Below are 18334 nucleotides of genomic sequence, written 5' to 3' on the forward strand. Positions count from 1 at the left end.
CAATAAGTAAATGCTTTAAACAGTTCTACAAAGAACAAAGTGTGAGGAGAGGATTGGGAAAGGTTTAAATGTCAACAAAGATTGACAAAAAAGTTGATAAAGAAGGGTAGGAGAAGCTATGAAGCTGGGCTAGCGCTTAATATAAAAAAGGATAGCAAGAGTTTTTATAAATATATAAAAAGGAAGAGGCTGGCTAGGGTGAACGTTGGTCCCTTAGAGGATGAGAAAGGGGACCTAGTGGTAGGGGATGGGGATATGGCTAAGGTCTTGAATAACTTTTTTGTTTCTGTCTTCACGGAGGAGGACGTGAATAATTTGCCGGGTGTTAGCGATGGAAAGGTGGTAGGACTGGAGGGTCTTAATGACATTACTGTTACTAGAGAGGTGGTGCGCGACAGACTGGAGGGGCTGATTGTGGACAAGTCCCCAGGACCGGATGGAATGCATCCGAGGGTTCTGAAAGAAATGGCGGAGGTTATAGTGGATGCCTTGGTGGTTATTTTCCAGACGTCGCTGGATTCCGGGGAAGTGCCGGAAGATTGGAAAACGGCTAATGTTACGCCGTTGTTTAAGAAGGGTGCCAGGCAAAAGGCGGGGAATTATAGGCCGGTTAGTTTAACGTCTGTGGTAGGTAAAATGTTAGAATCCGTCATTAAGGAGGAAATTGCGAGGCATCTTGAAGGGAATTGCTTGATAGAGCAGACGCAGCACGGTTTCATTAAAGGGAAGTCGTGTCTGACAAATTTACTGGAGTTCTATGAGGATGTGTCTAGGGCGGTGGATAGAGGAGAGCCGGTCATGTACTTGTCAAAACACCCCTTAAAAGTCACTACCGTATTTGCTTCCACTATCTCCCCCTGGCAACTTCCGTCGCACCAGTGAGAACAAACCAAGTTTCTCCAACCTCTCCTCATAGCTAATGCCCTCCATACCAGGCAACATCCTGGTAAATCTTTTCTGTACCGTCTCCAAGGCCTCCACGTCCTCCTGGTAGTGTGGCGACCAGAATTGAACACTATATTCCAACCAACTAAGGTTCTATAAAGCTGCAACATGACTTGCCAATTTTTAAACTCAATACCCCAGCCGATGAAGGCAAGCATGTCGTATGCTTTCTTGATTACCTTCTCCACCTGCAGTGACCTGTGTACCTGTACACCCAGATCCCTTTGCCTATCAATACTATTAAGATTTCTGCCATTTACTGTATATTTCCTATCTGGAAATGCATTACCTCACATTTATCTGTATTAAACTCCATCTGCCATCTCTCCGCCCACATCTCCAACTGATCTATATCCTGCTGTATCCTCTGATGGTCCTCATCACTATTCACAAATCCACCAACCTTTGTGTCGCCCAGAAGCTTACTAATCAATCCAGTTACACTTTCCACCAAATCATTTATATATATTACAAACAGCAAAGGTCCCAGCACTGATCCCTGAGGAACATCACTTGTCACAGCCCTCCATTCAGAAATGCACCCTTCCACTGTTACCCTCTGTCTTCTTTGACCGAGTCAGTTTTGTATCCACTTTGCCAGCTCACCTCTGATCCCATGCCACTTCGCCTTCTGCACCAGTCTGCCATGAGCGACCTTGTCAAAGGTCTTACTGAAATCCATGTAGACAACATCCACTGCCCTACCCTCATCAATCATCTTTGTCATTAGGTGTGTGATGCTGGCTGTGGGACACTGGGTGTGTGACACTGGGTTTGTGACACAATGTGTTTTTTGATTTGATTCATTATTGTCACATCTATTCGTATACAGTGAAAAATATTGTTTCTTACATGCTACACAGACAAAGAATACCGTTTATGGACAAGGAAATGAGAGAGTTCATGGACAAGGAAATGAGGGAGTGCAGAATGTAATGTTCCAGTTATAGCTCGGGTGTAGAGAAAAATCAACTTAGTGTGAGATAGGTCTGTTCAAAAGTCTGATGGCAGCAGGGAAGAAACTGTTTTTGAGTCAGTTGGTACGTGACCCCAGACTTTTGTATCTTTTTCCCAACGGAAGAAAGTGGACAGAATGTCCAGGGTGTGTGGGGTCCTTAATTATGCTGGCTGCTTTGCCAAGGTAGACAGTGTCAGTGAGTGGGAGCCTGGTTTGTGTGACATGGGGGGGCAGCGTGTGATTCACCGAAACAATTCTATATTGAATTTGTGTGAAAACTGGAGTACTTCACACTGTTTTTTTTCAGTGGGAGTTCAGAGATGAATCTCCCACACTCTGTGCACTGCAGAGGCCAGCAGCGTGAATATCATTACATTTCAAAGGACAGGGCCTATCGCAGCTGGAGAGATTGGAATCAGTAGGCCTCTGCACATGCACAGTGGTCCCAAAGTGTCAGCCTCTTGTTTGCTGGCAAACTCAATCACTGGCCAGACCGAGACCCGTGAAGTGCTGTCCCCCAACCCTCCCATGGCCCAATTGTGGCCTCCTGTCCATTCGCAGACCAGTCCCGAGTACCCTCCTGCCCCCTCAGTCCCGGGTCGCCCTGGTCCCCAGCACCTCCACACCCAGCAGTGACATTCCTCCCCACCCCACCCACAGGCAGACCCTGCTCTCTGGCAGACAGCATCCCCCTCCCCCCCAATACCCCCTTCAGCAGATACCAAGCCCCCTGTCCCTGAAAGACCACCTCTGTAATCCACTCCGATTGTTGGCCTCCCGCCAGCCCCACCGATTCCTATGCAGAGTGGCAGCGGGAACCCCCACCAATTGCCGCTAGTCCCTGCCCCCAGTTGGCCCTGCCCCAGGATCTGCATTAGGCCCCACCCCCAATTAACCCCGCCCTTGGGCACTGCCCCATTCCCGATGGTCAGGGCCAAGGTGCCCCCCCCCCCCCGCCCCCGGACATTGACACTTTGCCCCCTGGCTGGCACTGCCAGGGTATCCATGCCCAGTGGACACCACCTCACTGTTATCCAATCCCCTAGGGGGCCATGATTGCCCCCATTCACTTTAGTGAAGTCAGGCCGCTAGCTCTCCGAAAGTGAGGAGCTATTGTAATCCCCGCTGGATGAAACTCTCTGGCAGATGGGAGGAGCTAGTGGGCCCAGAGAATTCAGTCCTGGGTCCATTAATAGCACTTAACTGGTATGGAAAATATGAACACTCACGGGAATCCCACGAATCAGCCGACACGCATCTCCTGGCTTGCTGAGCTAAAAAGCTAGTGCAGCGGGATGGGAGAACCATGGCCTGGGTGTGTGACACTGGGTATGAAATGTGAGCCTCAGTGGCAAGGTCATCGATTGTTATCCATCCTCAATTGTCCTTGAAATACCCTTCAGCATTTTTTTTCACTGAACCAGTCCTGGTGGTTAATGATGTTCAAACTCAATATTCTGAGCACAGGAATCTGGTTATTAGCTGACGTTACTTGATCTTACTGTTCTGGAATTGAGCTGGATGTGCGAATATTTTCCTGATTTATCAGCTGCACTTGGATTTCCTCAACTCTTTCAGGCTGCTTTAGGTCCTAGCCATTGATCTTTTTTCTCTCAGACATTTGAGCCTAGCAGTCTCTTGTTGCCAGATAAATGTTCATTATCAATCGAATAAAACTATAATATATTCAGTCCCCCATGTAGATTGAGTGATACGGACATCATTTAAATCTTTGACTTGAACAATAAGGTAACCAGGAGGAGCCAATGCTTTATATTTTGGATGTTTCCATGCGTTTTTAGTTTACTTGTCCATCTGGTGGAAGAAGTGGTTTGTTATAATGAGGCCGTGTTGAGCAGACTTTATCAGCAGGAGGGACCATTTGCATTGACTTTTCTCAACCTACTTTACCTAATGAATTTTCCCCAGACATTTGAGTCACAGCCAGCCCTGGCATTGATGCTTCTCAGAAGGAAGATCTTTTCTCTTTTTGCGATGGTCGTGAGGACTTCATAAAGGTTAGAATAGATCTTCTCCTTAATGTCTTCATCAGTGTTCAGGGTTGGAGCACTAATGAAAGTGGCATGTTGGTTACAGCTGAGGTGAAGTGTTATGAGTCTTTCATTTATACAACTGGGGAGTTGTGGCAAGATATTCAGGATACTATTCCAGGTAGCAAAACCATTCTTGTTGACACAAAGTCACTCTTAGCCTTTCCTCTCCACTTGTCCCCATGACCCCATGCATTTACTGTAGCCAATTCACCTCTCCTGCACATCTTCCGACTGTAAGAGGAAGCCTACACAGACACGGAGAGAACGTGCAAACTCCACACAGACACCTAAAGCCAGAATCGAACCCAGGTGCCTGGAGCTGTGAGGCAGCAATGCTAACCACTGTGCTATTTGAACGATTGGCAGCAAACTCCTCCCAGTCATCAATGTCACTGTTACTGTGCTTTGAAACATTTCCTTTGTCCTCTCCTGGAACACTGGCTGTGACATTTGAGAAGACTGAACCTGGTGGGGGAGACACTTTTTGGCCACCCAGACACAGTGAAATGGAGTTGACAGGCGTTTTGCTGAACACTGGTGGAGCTGATTTAAACAAAGATACAAGCGTTTGTTCAACAGGCCTCCCATTGAATCCAGAGGAGATACCGTTGTGTCACTGTGTGTGACACTGTGTGTCACTCGGTGTTACATTGAGTGTGACACTGTGTGTGTCACTGGGTATGTCACTGTGTGGGATTCTGGGACTGTCACTGAATGTGAGACACTGGGAGTGATATTGTGTATGTCAGTCACAATGTGTATCACTGGATGTGAGACACTGTGTGTCACTGTGTGTGTCATTGTGTGTCACCGTATGTGTCACTGAGTATGACTCTGGGTGTGACATTGTCTGTCACTGAGTGTGTCACTGGATCTGTCATTGGGTATTTGATTATGAATCTTATGTGTCTGCCTGTTGGTATCTTTGCTCTGTTTTTGCTGCATTTTCTCCAATCTTGTGTTTCACTCATTTCCTCAGCTTTAAGTGAATGTTCCCACAGTCCTTGACTTCCAGCATCCTGTTTACTGTTAAATCAAATAATTGGCAAAAATATTTGCTGATGTTTGTGTTCCAGAGTGTCCCTGCTCACTGGGACTCAGGGGACTGGACTCACTGTGCTGGGAGCAAGGGCCCAGCCCCTCTGTGCTGGGACTTGGGGAACAGTCCCTCTGCTTGGACCTAGGGGGCTTCTCCCTCTGTGCTGAGACCTAGGGGCTCAGTCCCTCTGCTGAGACCTAGGGCAACAGTCCCCCTGTGCTGGGACCTCGGGGAACAGTCCCCCTGTGCTGGGACCTCGGGGAACAGTCCCCTTATGCTGAGACCTAGGGCAACAGTCCCCCTGTGCTGAGACCTAGGGGAACAGTCCCTCTGTGCTGGGACCTCGGGGATCAGTCCCCCTGTGCTGAGACCTAGGGGAACAGTCCCTCTGTGCTGAGACCTAGGGGGGGCTCTCCTTCTGTGCTGGGACCTAGGGGACTTAATCCATCCTGTGCTCATGGCAGCAGAGGTTTGGATGAGCTGAAGAGTAGGATGTGGAAGAACCGCCAGGAATGCACTGGAATAGCTTGTGTCCAAAGGTAACAAAGGGTGGAATTCTCCCAAAACATTTCAAAGTGTCATCATCGTGAGAATAACAGAGTAATCTGTGCTGGTGTCTCAGACACCGTCCTCACTGTAGCCCTCCCACAATTAGTCACCTTTATGGAGAGTTGGGAGTTCTGTGCCAATACTGAGGGCGAGGTCTAAACACATTGGTGAGCCTGGCTTCAGAGGCTCGGGCACCATTGCACAAGGACACCCCAAATTCACAGGGACCGCTCCTCCTCCCCACACAGATATTGGGACCAAGTCCTTTATCTGGGCATGCTGCCCTGTCCCCTCCTCGACATGGGTCACTGGCACTGGGGCTCACCAGACGATCCCCAGCATGCCCCCCCATGATGACTGCCTCCATGATCTTCCCCTGCACAACCCCATCCTGGCACCCTCCCCCACCCCCACCCGCTGTCAGATAGCTATCGCATCCCCCCCCCCCTCCTTACCATAGTCCCCACTCAGGCCCCACCCCTTGATACTGCCCCAAGCACACTGATGGTGCCCATCTGGGGTATCTGTTGGGCACTGCCTGTGTGCCAGTTGGGCCCCACCATGTGGGCACTGCCCAATGGGTATTACCTGACCATGTCCCTGAGCACCAGGGTGGGGGGAGGGGGGCTTCAGTGGCCTCTGAGCCCCCTGGGTGTGACCATCACGTGAGGTCTCCGCTTAATGGATACCAGTAGTGATTCTCGCCGTTAACTGCACTGCGGCGGAATGCTGGTGAATTTTGTGCATGGGGAGTTGAATGGGCTGTACATATTTAAATACTCCTTTAAATATGCTAATCACTCTTGTGCTCTTTCTGGCGGTGATCCAATTCACACCATTTTAAAGGGGCCAGGTGATTTGCAAACAGGTTGGTGCTGGACGCAAAGCCGATTTTTAGGCCCACGTGCTATTTTCCAGGCTGGGCATGATCTGTTAATGGTGCAGCAAGGTCACAGAATCTCCCCCAAAGGCATGGATAGGGTTTCAGCTGCAACTGGACTGAAGCAGGAGCGAATCTGTGCAGTGCTTTGGAGTTGGATGTGGGCAGTCTCAGTGCTGGTGCGGAGATATACTTGGAAACTGACCTGAGGATGAAATAGGAAGTGGAGGTTATGAGCTGCGTAGTTCAGCCTGAGGTTAGCCAGGAGAGGGGCCTGAATCAGCCCTGTGGACTGGATTTATCCTATCTCCTTGTCACCCTCAGTGTATGTTGGGGGTGGGGGAAGAGAGGAGGGGCTGTAATTTATTAATTTATGGGATGTTGAACAATCATTTATTGCTCATCCCTAACTGCCGGCGAGAAGGTGGTGGTGCACCCACAGTGCTGTTAGGGAGGAAATTCCAGGATTTTGACCCAGCGACAGTGAAGGAGCAGCTGACATATTTCCTTGTCAGTATGGTGAGTGACCTGCACCATCATTTAAGCTCGAGAGCAAGTCCTGAATAGATAAGTAAGAGGAAAGGGCTAAAGTTGGGGTAAAGTGTATTCAGGGGGTCTGCTGGCAAGAGGTGGGGTGGCAGGTGAGTAGGAATGAGCATGGGTTGGGTGGATTGGCAGGCAGAGGAAAGGGGGTGGGCTGGGACGGGATGCAGGTGGAGCACAGTTTGGGGATTTAAGAAGTGTTCCCAGGTCTTTCTTATAAAGCCAAACTAAGCAGCAACACAGGCTTCTCTTTATGGGGAGAGGCAGGCAGGCTCCTCTCCTTCCAGATTTGAGAACAGGCCTCAGTTGTGTTGCTGTGGTGTTAATGAGGCCCCAGTACCTGGCAGCTGGATGCCTGATACAAAGCAGCTTTGATAAACGCAGGGCAAGTGTGTCAGAGAGTGCTAAGGACTGGCAGAGGGAGCAAGCCACTCGTTTGTTCAATGGTTACCGAGTTACTTTGGGCTGTCCTCACAGTCGGCGCTGGCTTCTCAGAGTGAGGGTCTTGCTCCTGAGTGATGTTGTGATGCTCTCTCTCACTGCCTGGGCCCTGAGTTCTGGAGTTGTCCCAGGTTCATTGTGCTGATATCCTGGACTAACTGTTCACCTCTCTCTCCCCGCTGCCCCCATAACCCTCTACCATCATTCTCCTTGCAGTAACATGGCAGATGCACTGGCAAGTGCCACCTGTGAGCGTTGCCACACGCACTTTGACCCGTCTGAGCGGATTGTGAACAGTAACGGGGAGTTGTACCATGAGAAGTGCTTCGTCTGTGCCCAGTGCTTCCGGCAGTTTCCAGGAGGAGTGTTTTATGAGGTAAGAACGGTTTTTGGCCTTACTGAACGATCAAACCTTCATTTCTATAGCACTATTAGGACCTCAGGCCATCCCTGAGCCAATGAGGTAGGTTTGAAGTGTACTCACTATTGGAATGAATACATAAGGTAGTCCAGGGTTCTGGTTGTAGGGGCACTGGATACTGATGGCTCAGTCACAGTGGGGTAAAACTAGACCCAACCTAATCACCACTGCAGACCCCTTCCCCATTTTCACCCAACCCTTGCAAACCCATTCCCTCTGCCCCCCACTGTCATTGTCCCTCTGGATGCACTCTCTTTGCAGACCTTCCACCTGCAGACCCCCTCACAGATCTCCATCATTCTAGAGACCCTCTGCTCATGGTTAGGAATCCCATAGGTGCTGTGATAGCACACTCACACATTGACATTATCTCAGTGTCTCACTTGCTTGCATATGTGTGCATGTGTATGTGTTTGTGCATGTGTGTGCGCAAGTGTCTGTGTATCTATGTGTGTGTATTTGTGTCCGTGTTTGGATTTGTCTGCGTGTGTGTGTGTGTGTGTGTGTGTGTGTGTGTGTGTGTGTGTGTGTGTGTGTGTGTGAAAGTAAGTCTGTGATACTGTGTGAGTGGCTATGTGTGAGTCTGAATGTGTTGTCTGTGTGTGTGTGTGTGTGTGAGAGAACGTGTGTATTTCTATCTGTGTGTATGTGTGTGAGAGCGTATGTGTTTGTGTGTATGTGATTGTCTTTGGATTTGATTTGATTTATTATTGTCACATGTATTAGTATGCAATGAAAAGCATTGTTCGCTATACAGACAAAGCATACCTTACATAAGGAAGGAAAGGAGAGAGTGCAGAATATAATATTACAGTCGTAGCTAGGGTGTAGAGAAAGATTAACTTAGTGCGAGGTAGAACCACTCAAAAGTCTGATGGCAGCAAGGAAGAAGCTGTTTTTGAGTCAGTTGGTACATGACCTCAGACTTTTGTATCTTTTTCGTGATGGAAAAAGGTGGAATAGAGTATGTCCGGGGTGCATGAGGTCCTTGATTATGCTGGCTGCTTTTCTAAGGCAGCGGGAAGTGTTGACAGTATTAGTGGATGGGAGGCTGGTTTGACTGATGGACTGGGCATCATCCGTGGCCCTTTGTAGTTTCTTGCAGTCTTAGACAGAGCAGGAGCCATACCAAGCTATGATACAACAGAAAGAATGCTTTCTATGGTGCATCTGAAGAAGTTGGTGAGAATTGTAGCTGACTTGTCAAAGTTCTTTAGTCTCCTCAGAAAGTAGAGGCGTTGGTGAGCTTTCTTAACTATAGCGTCTGCATGGAGGGACCAGGACAGGTGATCTGGACACTTAAAATCTTGAAGATCTTGACCATTTCTACTTCATTCCCTTTGATGTTGACAGAGGCATGTCCTCCACTATACTTCCTGAAGTCGATGACTATCTCTTTCATTTTGGTGGCATTGAGGGAGAGATTATTGTTGTCGCACCAGATTCTCTATCTCTTTTCTGTACTGTGTCTCGTCATTGCTTGAAGTCCAATGGTGGTATCATCAGCAAACTTGAATATTGAGTTGGAGGGGAATGTAGCCCCTCCACATAAGGGGAGTATTGTAGGGGATACTCTCCTACGATGCGTAGGAGTATCGTAGGGGACTCCTACGATCTCTATATATAGGAATATTGTAGAGGACTAAGGAGTATTGTAGGGGACTGAGGACCCACCCTTGTGGGGCACTGCTGTTGATGATCGTGGAGGAGGTGTTATTGCCTATCCTTATTGACTGCAGTCTGTGGGTTGGGAAGTCTAGGATCCAGTTGCAGAGGGAGGAGCTGAACCCCAGGCCATGGAGTTTAAGTCTCGTGGGAATAATGGTGTTGAAGATTGAGTGGTTGTCAATAAATAGGATTCTGACATGTCTTTGTTATCCAGGTGTTCTAGGGTTGAGTGTAGGGCCAGGGAGATAGTGTCAGCTTTGGACCTGTTGCGGCGATAAGTGTATTAGTGGATCCAGGCAGTCTGGGAGGCTGGAATTGATTTGTGCCATGACTAACCTTTTGAAGCACTTCATAATGAACAAGTGTGCATTGGTGTGTGAAAGAGTGAGAGTGTGAGTGTGTATGAGAGAGTGTGTGCTTTTGGGAGTATGTATGTGTGTGTGTGTGTGTGTGTGTGTGTGTGTGTGTGTGTGTGTGTGTGTGTGTGTGTGTGTGTGTGTGCTTATGGGAGTGTGTGAACGTGTGTGAGTTTGTAACTGTGTAGCCGGGATTCTCCCAAAAAAATTCAAAGTCCCCAATTCACTTGAAAATAGGAGTAAATCCCAACAATATTTCAGTGTGATTTCCAGAATGAATCTCCGACACTCAGTGCATCACAGAGTGCCTCATGTAGATTCACTGTGGAAATCTGTGGCCTATTCCAGCACAAGAGGCTGGCAGCATAGCACTGAGTGGGCCACAGTGCATGCGCCAATCTGTCTGAGCCTCCCAATCATTGGCCTTCCGACCACCCTCCCCCACACCGATCGTAGCATCATAGAGGTTTACAGCATGGAAACAGGTCCTTCGGCCCAACTTGTCATGTTGCCCTTTTTTTTTAAAACCCCTAAGCTAACCCCAATTGCCTGCATTTGGCCCATATCCCTCTATACCCATCATACCCATGTAACTATCTAAATGCTTTTTAAAAGATAAAATTGTACCCGCCTCTACTACTACTTATGGCAGCTTGTTCCAGACACTCACCACCCTCTGTGTAAAAAAAATTGCCCCTCTGGACACTTTTGTTTCTCTCCCCTCTCACCTTAAACCTATGCCTTCTAGTTTTAGACTCCCCTACCTTTGGGAAAAGATATTGACTATCTACCTTGTCTATGCCCCTCATTATTTTATAGACCTCTATAAGGTCACCCCTCAGCCTCCTACGCTCCAGAGAAAAAAGTCCCAGTCTATTCAGCCTCTCCTTCAAGTCCTGGTAGCATCCTAGTAAATCTTTTCTGTATTCTTTCTAGTTTAATAATATCCTTTCTATAATAGGGTGACCAGAATTACACACAGTATTCCAAGTGTGGCCTTACCAATGTCTTACAACTTCAACAAGACGTCCCAACTCCTATATTCAATGACCCACGAAACCAAGCATGCCAAATGCCTTCTTCACCATTCTGTCCACCTGAGACTGCACTTTCAAGGAGCTATGAACATCTGTGTGAGAAAGTGAGTGTAAGAGTGAATGTGTGAATGAGTGTGAGAGTTTGAACATGCCACAGTGAGTGTGAGAGCGCGATTGTGTGTGTGTGAGAGAGAGTGAGTATGTGTGTGTGTGAGAAAGAGTGAGTCTGAGAGTGTGTGTGTGTGTGTGTGAGAATGTGAGTGTGTGAGAGTAACCAAAAGTTTGAGTGTGAGAGTCTGTGTGTGCGAGAGTGAATGTGAAAATGGAGTGTGCGAGAGTTTGAGTGTGCAAGAGTGAGTGAGAGTGGGTGTGTGTGTGTGCGAGAGCGAGTGTGTTCAGTGTTGTACAGAGCAGTCCAGGCTGCGATTTTGATGTTCTAATTGTATCAGTGATATTATGCAGTTGCTGATCTTTGTTTCGTTTCCCTCAGTTTGAAAGCAGGAAGTATTGTGAACACGATTTCCAGATGCTCTTTGCACCTTGCTGTGGACAATGCGGTAAGAATGGGGACAGTAATACTCCAAATGTTAGATCCTGTTAAATTATAGTGTGTGTGTGTGTGTCAATGAGTGAGTATGTGTGTGTGTCAGTGAGTGAGTGTGAGCATGTGTGTCAATGAGTGAGTGAGTGTGTGTCAATGAGTGAGTGTGAGGGTGACTTTGTCAGTGAGAGTGTGTCATTGTGTTAGTGAGTGAGTGTGTGTCAATGAGAGTGTGTGAGTGTCATTGTGTCAGTGAGACCGTGTGTCAGGAGCGTGTGAATGTGTCATTGTCAGTGAGAGTGTCAGTGTGCCAGTGAGAGTGTGTCAGTAAGTGAGAGTGTGTCGGTGAGTGGGTGTGTCAGTGACAGTATGTCAGTGAGTGAGTGTGTGTCAGTGAGTGTGTGTATCAGTGACTGTGTGTTAGTGAGTGAGGGTGTCAGAGCAAGTGTGTCAGTCTGTCCGTCCTTCTGTCTCCACATAAGTGAGGCTACATATAATGTTGTATGAAAGTGCATGGATGCGAGTGTGTTGAAGCGTGTGTGCTTTCATGTGTGGGGTGTGAAGTGTATAGCCGGGATCTTACACCCATCTTTACCATAAGCCCAAATGATATGGATGTAAAATCCCACAAGAGACCATAAACAAGAATCTTGGCAGAGCGATCTGGGGACACGATTACTCCAGTCCCCTGCTATTGACGTAACAAGATTCTCAAGCAGGAAGGTTGGGAACCTAACTTAAATGCATTAACCTAATTATAGGGCTTCCTGCTGTATCGAAGCCCCGCACTGGGATCATGTTGGTGTACTTTACAACAGGTTTACATAAATAGGAACTAGGCGAAGGAAACCTGTTGTGGGTGCAAGGGTAAAAGTACAGCCCTTAGGGGGAGAGGGACATGCCCAGACAGTAGCCTGATACCACCAAGGTACCCCGGCACTTCTCCTGACATCCTGGCACTGCCCCTGCACCCTGGCAGTACCCCCACACCCTGGCACTGCCCCTTGACACCCTAGTACTGCCCTGTGCTCCCTCTCTTGTCAGGGAACAATGCTGGGAGACGTTCTAGGAAGCTCCATTGGGCTGGAGACATGGGTATCCCCAGTGTACTTGTATACATGGTGTTGGGGGGAGCGGTGGCTGGGGGTAGGGAGGTGATATCACTCTTTTTTACTGGTGATCAGGGTGCTCTGATCTCTGGCACCCCGATGTTGCCACTCTTTCAGGCCCTGCCCACTAGTGGGATGGCGTGGGGCAAACCTCCAGTACTTATTCCCTCCAAGTGTTGGACAATATGGCGAGAAAAAGCACCTGAGTCAACACTTAGAAATGAAAAAGGGAACATCTGCCTGATGTGTTTACCTGGACACGTGCATACATCTGTGTGTCTGTCTCTGTTCAGTCAGCAGTGCTGACTGCTGCCCTGAGTTCCAGTTACTGTGTCACATTGAGCTTTTGAACATTTTCATCTTATTTTTTCTTCTAGTTTCTCACCTGCCCTGACTATTTGGGTCTGTATCGAGGGGGTTTCAATTTCCCAGGGTATATTGTAAAGTCCGAGGGTATATTGGTAAAGCCTGGATAGTCCTAGTTTGTAGAAACTGCAAATTATTTGGAAAGCTTTCTTTAAGATGGACCTCCTTCCAAGTCTCTTGAGAATGAACTTGCTCCGAGTTGTATTTGGGATAGATTTTGTTTTCCTGTTTAGTTGGGTAGCCCTTCACTCTCTGAACCTGGTCAGCACTGCCTGCTCGAGAGGGGTTGGCACTGAATGGAAACAAGGCCCATTTAGTGTTTCATTTCAGTTTTGTTTCTTTCCATCTATCCAGGAGAATTCATCATTGGCCGAGTCATCAAAGCGATGAACAATAATTGGCACCCGGACTGTTTCTGCTGTGAGATTTGCTCTGTGGCCCTGGCTGACTTGGGATTCGTCAAAAATGCAGGCAGGTATGTTCAGAGTCAGAAATCAGCCCGATCAAACACAGGGCGAGAAAGAGGCCTCGGCTTAATGTCAAATAAATGGACCAAAGTCCCTCAGAGCCCAGAGAGAAAGATTCACAAGGCGAGATCCGTTTTAATAACCTTGTTCTCAGTTTACTTCAGGTAATAAAGATATGAACCAAATCCTAACAAATTTTAGAAACAAAGAATCCATACAGTGCAGAAAGAGGCCATTCAGCACGTCAAGCCTGCACCAACATCAGTCCCACCCAGGCCCCTATCCCCATAACCCCATGTATTTACCCTGCTAATCCCCCTGAAACTAAGGGGCAGTTGAACATGGCCAATCCACCTAATCTGTACGTCTTTGAACTGTGGGAGGAAACCGGAGCACCCGGCAGTAAACAATCTAAAAGGGTATGTGCTTATGTCTTTTGCACAGGAACTGATTTCCAGTAGGATGATAGAGTTGAGATGTTTCACTGGGGAGAGGAATTTAGGAGCAGGAGTAGGCCATTCGGCCCTTCAACCTTCTCTGCCATTTGTTAAGATCATGGCGGATCTGATTGAGGTCATAAATCCACATTCCTACTGCCCACCTCCATAATCTGTGGTTCCTGAGTGGATCATAAATGTGCCCAACTCACCCTTGGATAAATTCAATGACCCAGACTCCACTGCTGTCTGGGGAAGAGAGTACCACATACTACCAACCATCTGAGAGAAAAATGTCCTCCTTGTCCTGGTCTCAAAGGAAGACCTTGTATTCTTAAACATATCCAGGAAATAATGTGAGTGTTGTCTCTCAGTCTGCTGACTGAGGTGGCAGGATCGGTGTGAGAAGCAGACAGTGCAATCTCGTCCTGTTGCTTTTTAATCGATTTTTGCTCCGTTTATCTCAAACACAAAGGCACATATGGCAGCAACAAAAGGTAGTCACTTCACAATTTGTTAAAGAGTCATTTAATGGGAAAAATGGCAAAATCACAGGCAAATACTTTGATCAATAGAAATATTGTACATGATTATATACAGAATAACCGTTAATGTGGAGGAGAGCACAGAAGAGGGAAAGCTGACCAGGGCAGAGGTTTGAGTAAAGGAGAGGGAATTGACAGAAAAGCAGAAGATCTAAAGCTGCACATAATTACTGGTCACAATGCAACATATTTACAGTCTCCCTCGTGGGAATTTACAACGTTATCCCAGAGCTTACACTGGAAGTATCCGGCTAGAGTGTGTTACACAGAGAGTAACAATTATACTGGAGTATGTTATGAAGAGAGTAACAGTGAGGTTGGAATATCTTGCATAGAAAGTAACAATGTGGCTGGAGTGTGTTACACAGAGAGTAACACTGAAGCTGGGGTGTATTACACAGAGACTATTACACAGAGAGTAACAATGAGGCTAGAGTGTGTTATACAGAGAGTAATAATGAGGCTAGAGTGTGTTATACACAGACTAACAATGATTCTGGAGTCTGTCATACGGAGAGTAACAGTGAGGTTGGAGTATGTTACACAGAGTAACAATGAAGCTGGAGTGTATTACACAGAGAGTAACAATGAGGCTAGAATGTGTTATACAGAGAGTAATAATGAGGCTAGAGTGTGTTATACACAGACTAACAATGATTCTGGAGCCTGTCATACAGAGAGTAACAGTGAGGCTGGAGTATGTTACACAGAGAGTAACAATGAGGCCAGAGTGTGTCACACAGAGAATAACAATGAGGCTGAGTGTGTTATACAGAGAGTAACAGTGAAGCCAGTGTGTTATACAGAGAGTAACAGTGAAGCCAGTGCGTTATACAGAGAGTAACAAAAATGCTGGAGTGTGTAATGAAGAGACTAACAATTATACTGGAGTGTGTTATACAGAGAATAACAATGAGGTTTGACTGTGTTATACACAGAGTAAGAGTGAGGCTGGAGTGTGTTATACAGGAGTAACACTGTGGTTGGAGTGTATTATACAAAGGATAACAATGAGGTTGGAGTCTGTTATACAGTGAGTAACAATGACCCAGGTGTGTTATACAGAGAATAACAGTGAGGATTGACTGTGTTATACACAGAGTAACAGTGAGGCTGAAGTGTGTTATACAGAGAGTAACAGTGAGACTGGAATGTGTTATACAGAGAGTAATAGTGAGGCTGGAGAGTGTTATACAGAGAGTAACAATGATTCTGGAGTGTGTTATACAGAGAGTAATAGTGAGGCTGGAGAGTGTTATACAGAGAGTAATAGTGAGGCTCGAGTGTTTTATATACAGCGTAACAGTGAGGCTGGAGTGTATTATACAGAAAGTAACAGTGAGGCTGAACTGTGTTTTACAGAGAATAACAGTGAGGCTGGAGTGGGTTACGTGGAGAGAAACAATGAGGCTGGTGTGTGTTATACAGAGAGTAATAATTATGCTGGAGTGTGATATACAGACAGTAACAATTACATTGGAGTGTGTTATACAGAGAGTAACAGTGAGACGGGGGTGTGTTATTACAGAAAATAACAATGATTCTGGACTGTTATACAGAAAGTAATAGTGAGGCTCGAGTGTTTTACATAGAGAGTACAGTGAGACTGGAGTGTGTTATACAGAGAGTAACAGTGAGGCTGGAGTGTGTTATACAGAGAGTAACAATGAGGCTGGAGTGCATTATGTGAAGAGTAACAATGAGATGGAATGTGTTATACAGAGAGTAATAGTGAGACTGGGGTGTGTTATACAGAGAGTAACAATGATTCTGGAGTGTGTTATACAGAGAGTAACAGTGAGGCTGGAGTGCGTTATGTGGAGAGTAACAATGAGTCTGGTGTGTGTTATTCAGAATGTGACAATGAGGCTGGAGTGTGTTGTACAGAGATTAACAAAGAGGCTGGTGTGTGTTACATAGAGAGTAACAATGAGGCTGGAGTGTGTTATACAGAAAGTAACAATGATTCTGGAATGTTTATACAGAGAGTAACAATGTGGCTCAAGTGTTATACAGAGAATAACAGTGAAGCCTGAGTGTGTTATACAGAGAGTAGCAATTATACCGGAGCTTGTTATACAGAGAGTGACAATGATTCTGGAGTGTGTTATGCAGAGTAACAGTGAGGCTGGAGTGTGTTATACGGAGAGTAACAATTATACTGGAGTGTGTTATATAGAGAGTAACAATGATTCTGGAGTGTGTTGTACAGAGAGTAACAATGAGGCTGGGGTGTGTTATATAGTCAGTAACAGTGAGGCTGGAGTGTGTTATGCAGAGACTAACAATTAGGCTGGAGTCTGTTATATAGTCAGTAACAATGAGATTGGAGTGTGTTATACAGAGAGTAACAAAGATGCTGGAGCATGTTATACAGAGAATGACAGTGAGGCTGGAGTTCGTTATACAGAGCATAATGATGAGACTGGAATGTATTATACAAAGAGTAAAAATTATACTGGAGTGTGTTATACAGAGAGTAACAATGAGGCTGGAGTCTATTATACACAGAGTAACAGTGAGGCAGAGTGTGTTACACAAGAGAGTAACAATTATACTGGAGCTTGTTATTCAGAGAGTAACAATTAGACTGGAGCTAGTTATACAGAGAGTAACAATGATTCTGGAGCGTGTTGTACAGGGAGTAACAATGATTCTGGAGTGTGTTATACAGAGAGTAACAATGATTCTGGAGTGTGTTATACAGAGAATAACAATGAGGCTGGAGTGTGTTATACAGAGAATAACAATGAGGCTGGAATGTGTTATGCAGAGGGTAACAGTGAGGCTGGAGTATGTTATACAGAGAGTAACAGTGATGTTGGAGTGTGTTATACAGAGAGTAACAATGAGGCTGGAGTGTGTTATACAGAGAATAACAATGAGGCTGGAATGTGTTATACAGAGAGTAACAATGAGGCTGGAGTGTGCTATGCAGAGAGTAACAATGAGGCTGGAATGTGTTATACAGAGAGTAACAATGTGCTGGAGTGTGTTATACAGAGAGTAACAATGAGGCTGGAGTGTGTTATACAGAGAGTAACAATTATTCTGGAGTGTGTTATACAGAGAGTAACAATGAGGCTGGAGTGTGTTATACAGAGAGTAACAGTGAGGCTGGAGTGTGTTATGCAGAGAATAACAATGAGGCTGGAATGTGTTATACAGAGAGTAACAATGTGCTGGAGTGTGTTATACAGAGAGAAACAGTGATGTTGGAATGTGTTATACAGAGAGTAACAATGAGGCTGGAGTGTGTTATACAGAGAGTAACAATGAGGCTGGAGTGTGTTATACAGAGAGTAACAATGAGGCTGGAGTGTGTTATACAGAGAGTAACAATTATTCTGGAGTGTGTTATACAGAGAATAACAATGAGGTTGGAATGTGTTATGCAGAGGGTAACAATTATACTGGAGCGTGTTGTACAGAGGGTAACAGTGAGGCTGGAGTGTGTTATACAGAGAGTAACAGTGATGTTGGAGTTTGTTATATAGAGAATAACAATGAGGCTGGAATGTGTTATACAAAGAGTAACAATTATACTGGAGTGTGTTGTACAGAGAGAAACAGTGATGTTGGAGTGTGTTATACAGAGTGTTACAATGAGGCCGGAGTGTGTTATACAGAGGGTAGCAGTGAGGCCGTGAGTGTGTTATACAAAGAGTATCAATGAGGCTGGTTTTGTTATAGAGATGATGTGGAGATGCTGGCGTTGGACTGTAGTAAACACAGTAAGAAGTGTCTCAATACCAGGTTAAAGTTCACAGGTGGCTTGTGCTACCAAATAAACCTGTTGGACTTTAACCTGGTGTTGTGAGACTTCTTACTGTGCTTACCCTAGTCTAACGCCAGCATCTCCACATCATGGCTACCATTGTCACCGCAAACTGCCGGCTCCAAGTCGAGAGGGTCTCCGAGAAGATTGCGCATATCGACACAGACATCGTGGCTTGCGCTACCAAATAAACCTGTTGG

General features: G+C 46.3%; 1 protein-coding gene across 4 annotated transcripts in view; it reads left to right on the forward strand.

The window, feature by feature from the left end:
• LOC145340853 (LIM and senescent cell antigen-like-containing domain protein 2) overlaps positions 1–18334 on the forward strand; it is a 98478-nt gene that overhangs the window by 25705 nt on the left and 54439 nt on the right. For all 4 annotated transcript variants that reach the window (XM_080185309.1, XM_080185308.1, XM_080185310.1 and 1 more), the window contains 3 exons: positions 7626–7785; positions 11382–11448; positions 13262–13382. In XM_080185309.1, the coding sequence (XP_080041435.1) occupies positions 7626–7785; positions 11382–11448; positions 13262–13382 (348 nt within the window). The remainder of the gene's footprint in view (positions 1–7625; positions 7786–11381; positions 11449–13261; positions 13383–18334) is intronic.

The sequence above is a fragment of the Carcharhinus amblyrhynchos genome, chromosome 3, assembly GCF_965287045.1.
Source record: "Carcharhinus amblyrhynchos chromosome 3, sCarAmb.v2.hapA, whole genome shotgun sequence".
NCBI lineage: Eukaryota > Metazoa > Chordata > Chondrichthyes > Carcharhiniformes > Carcharhinidae > Carcharhinus > Carcharhinus amblyrhynchos.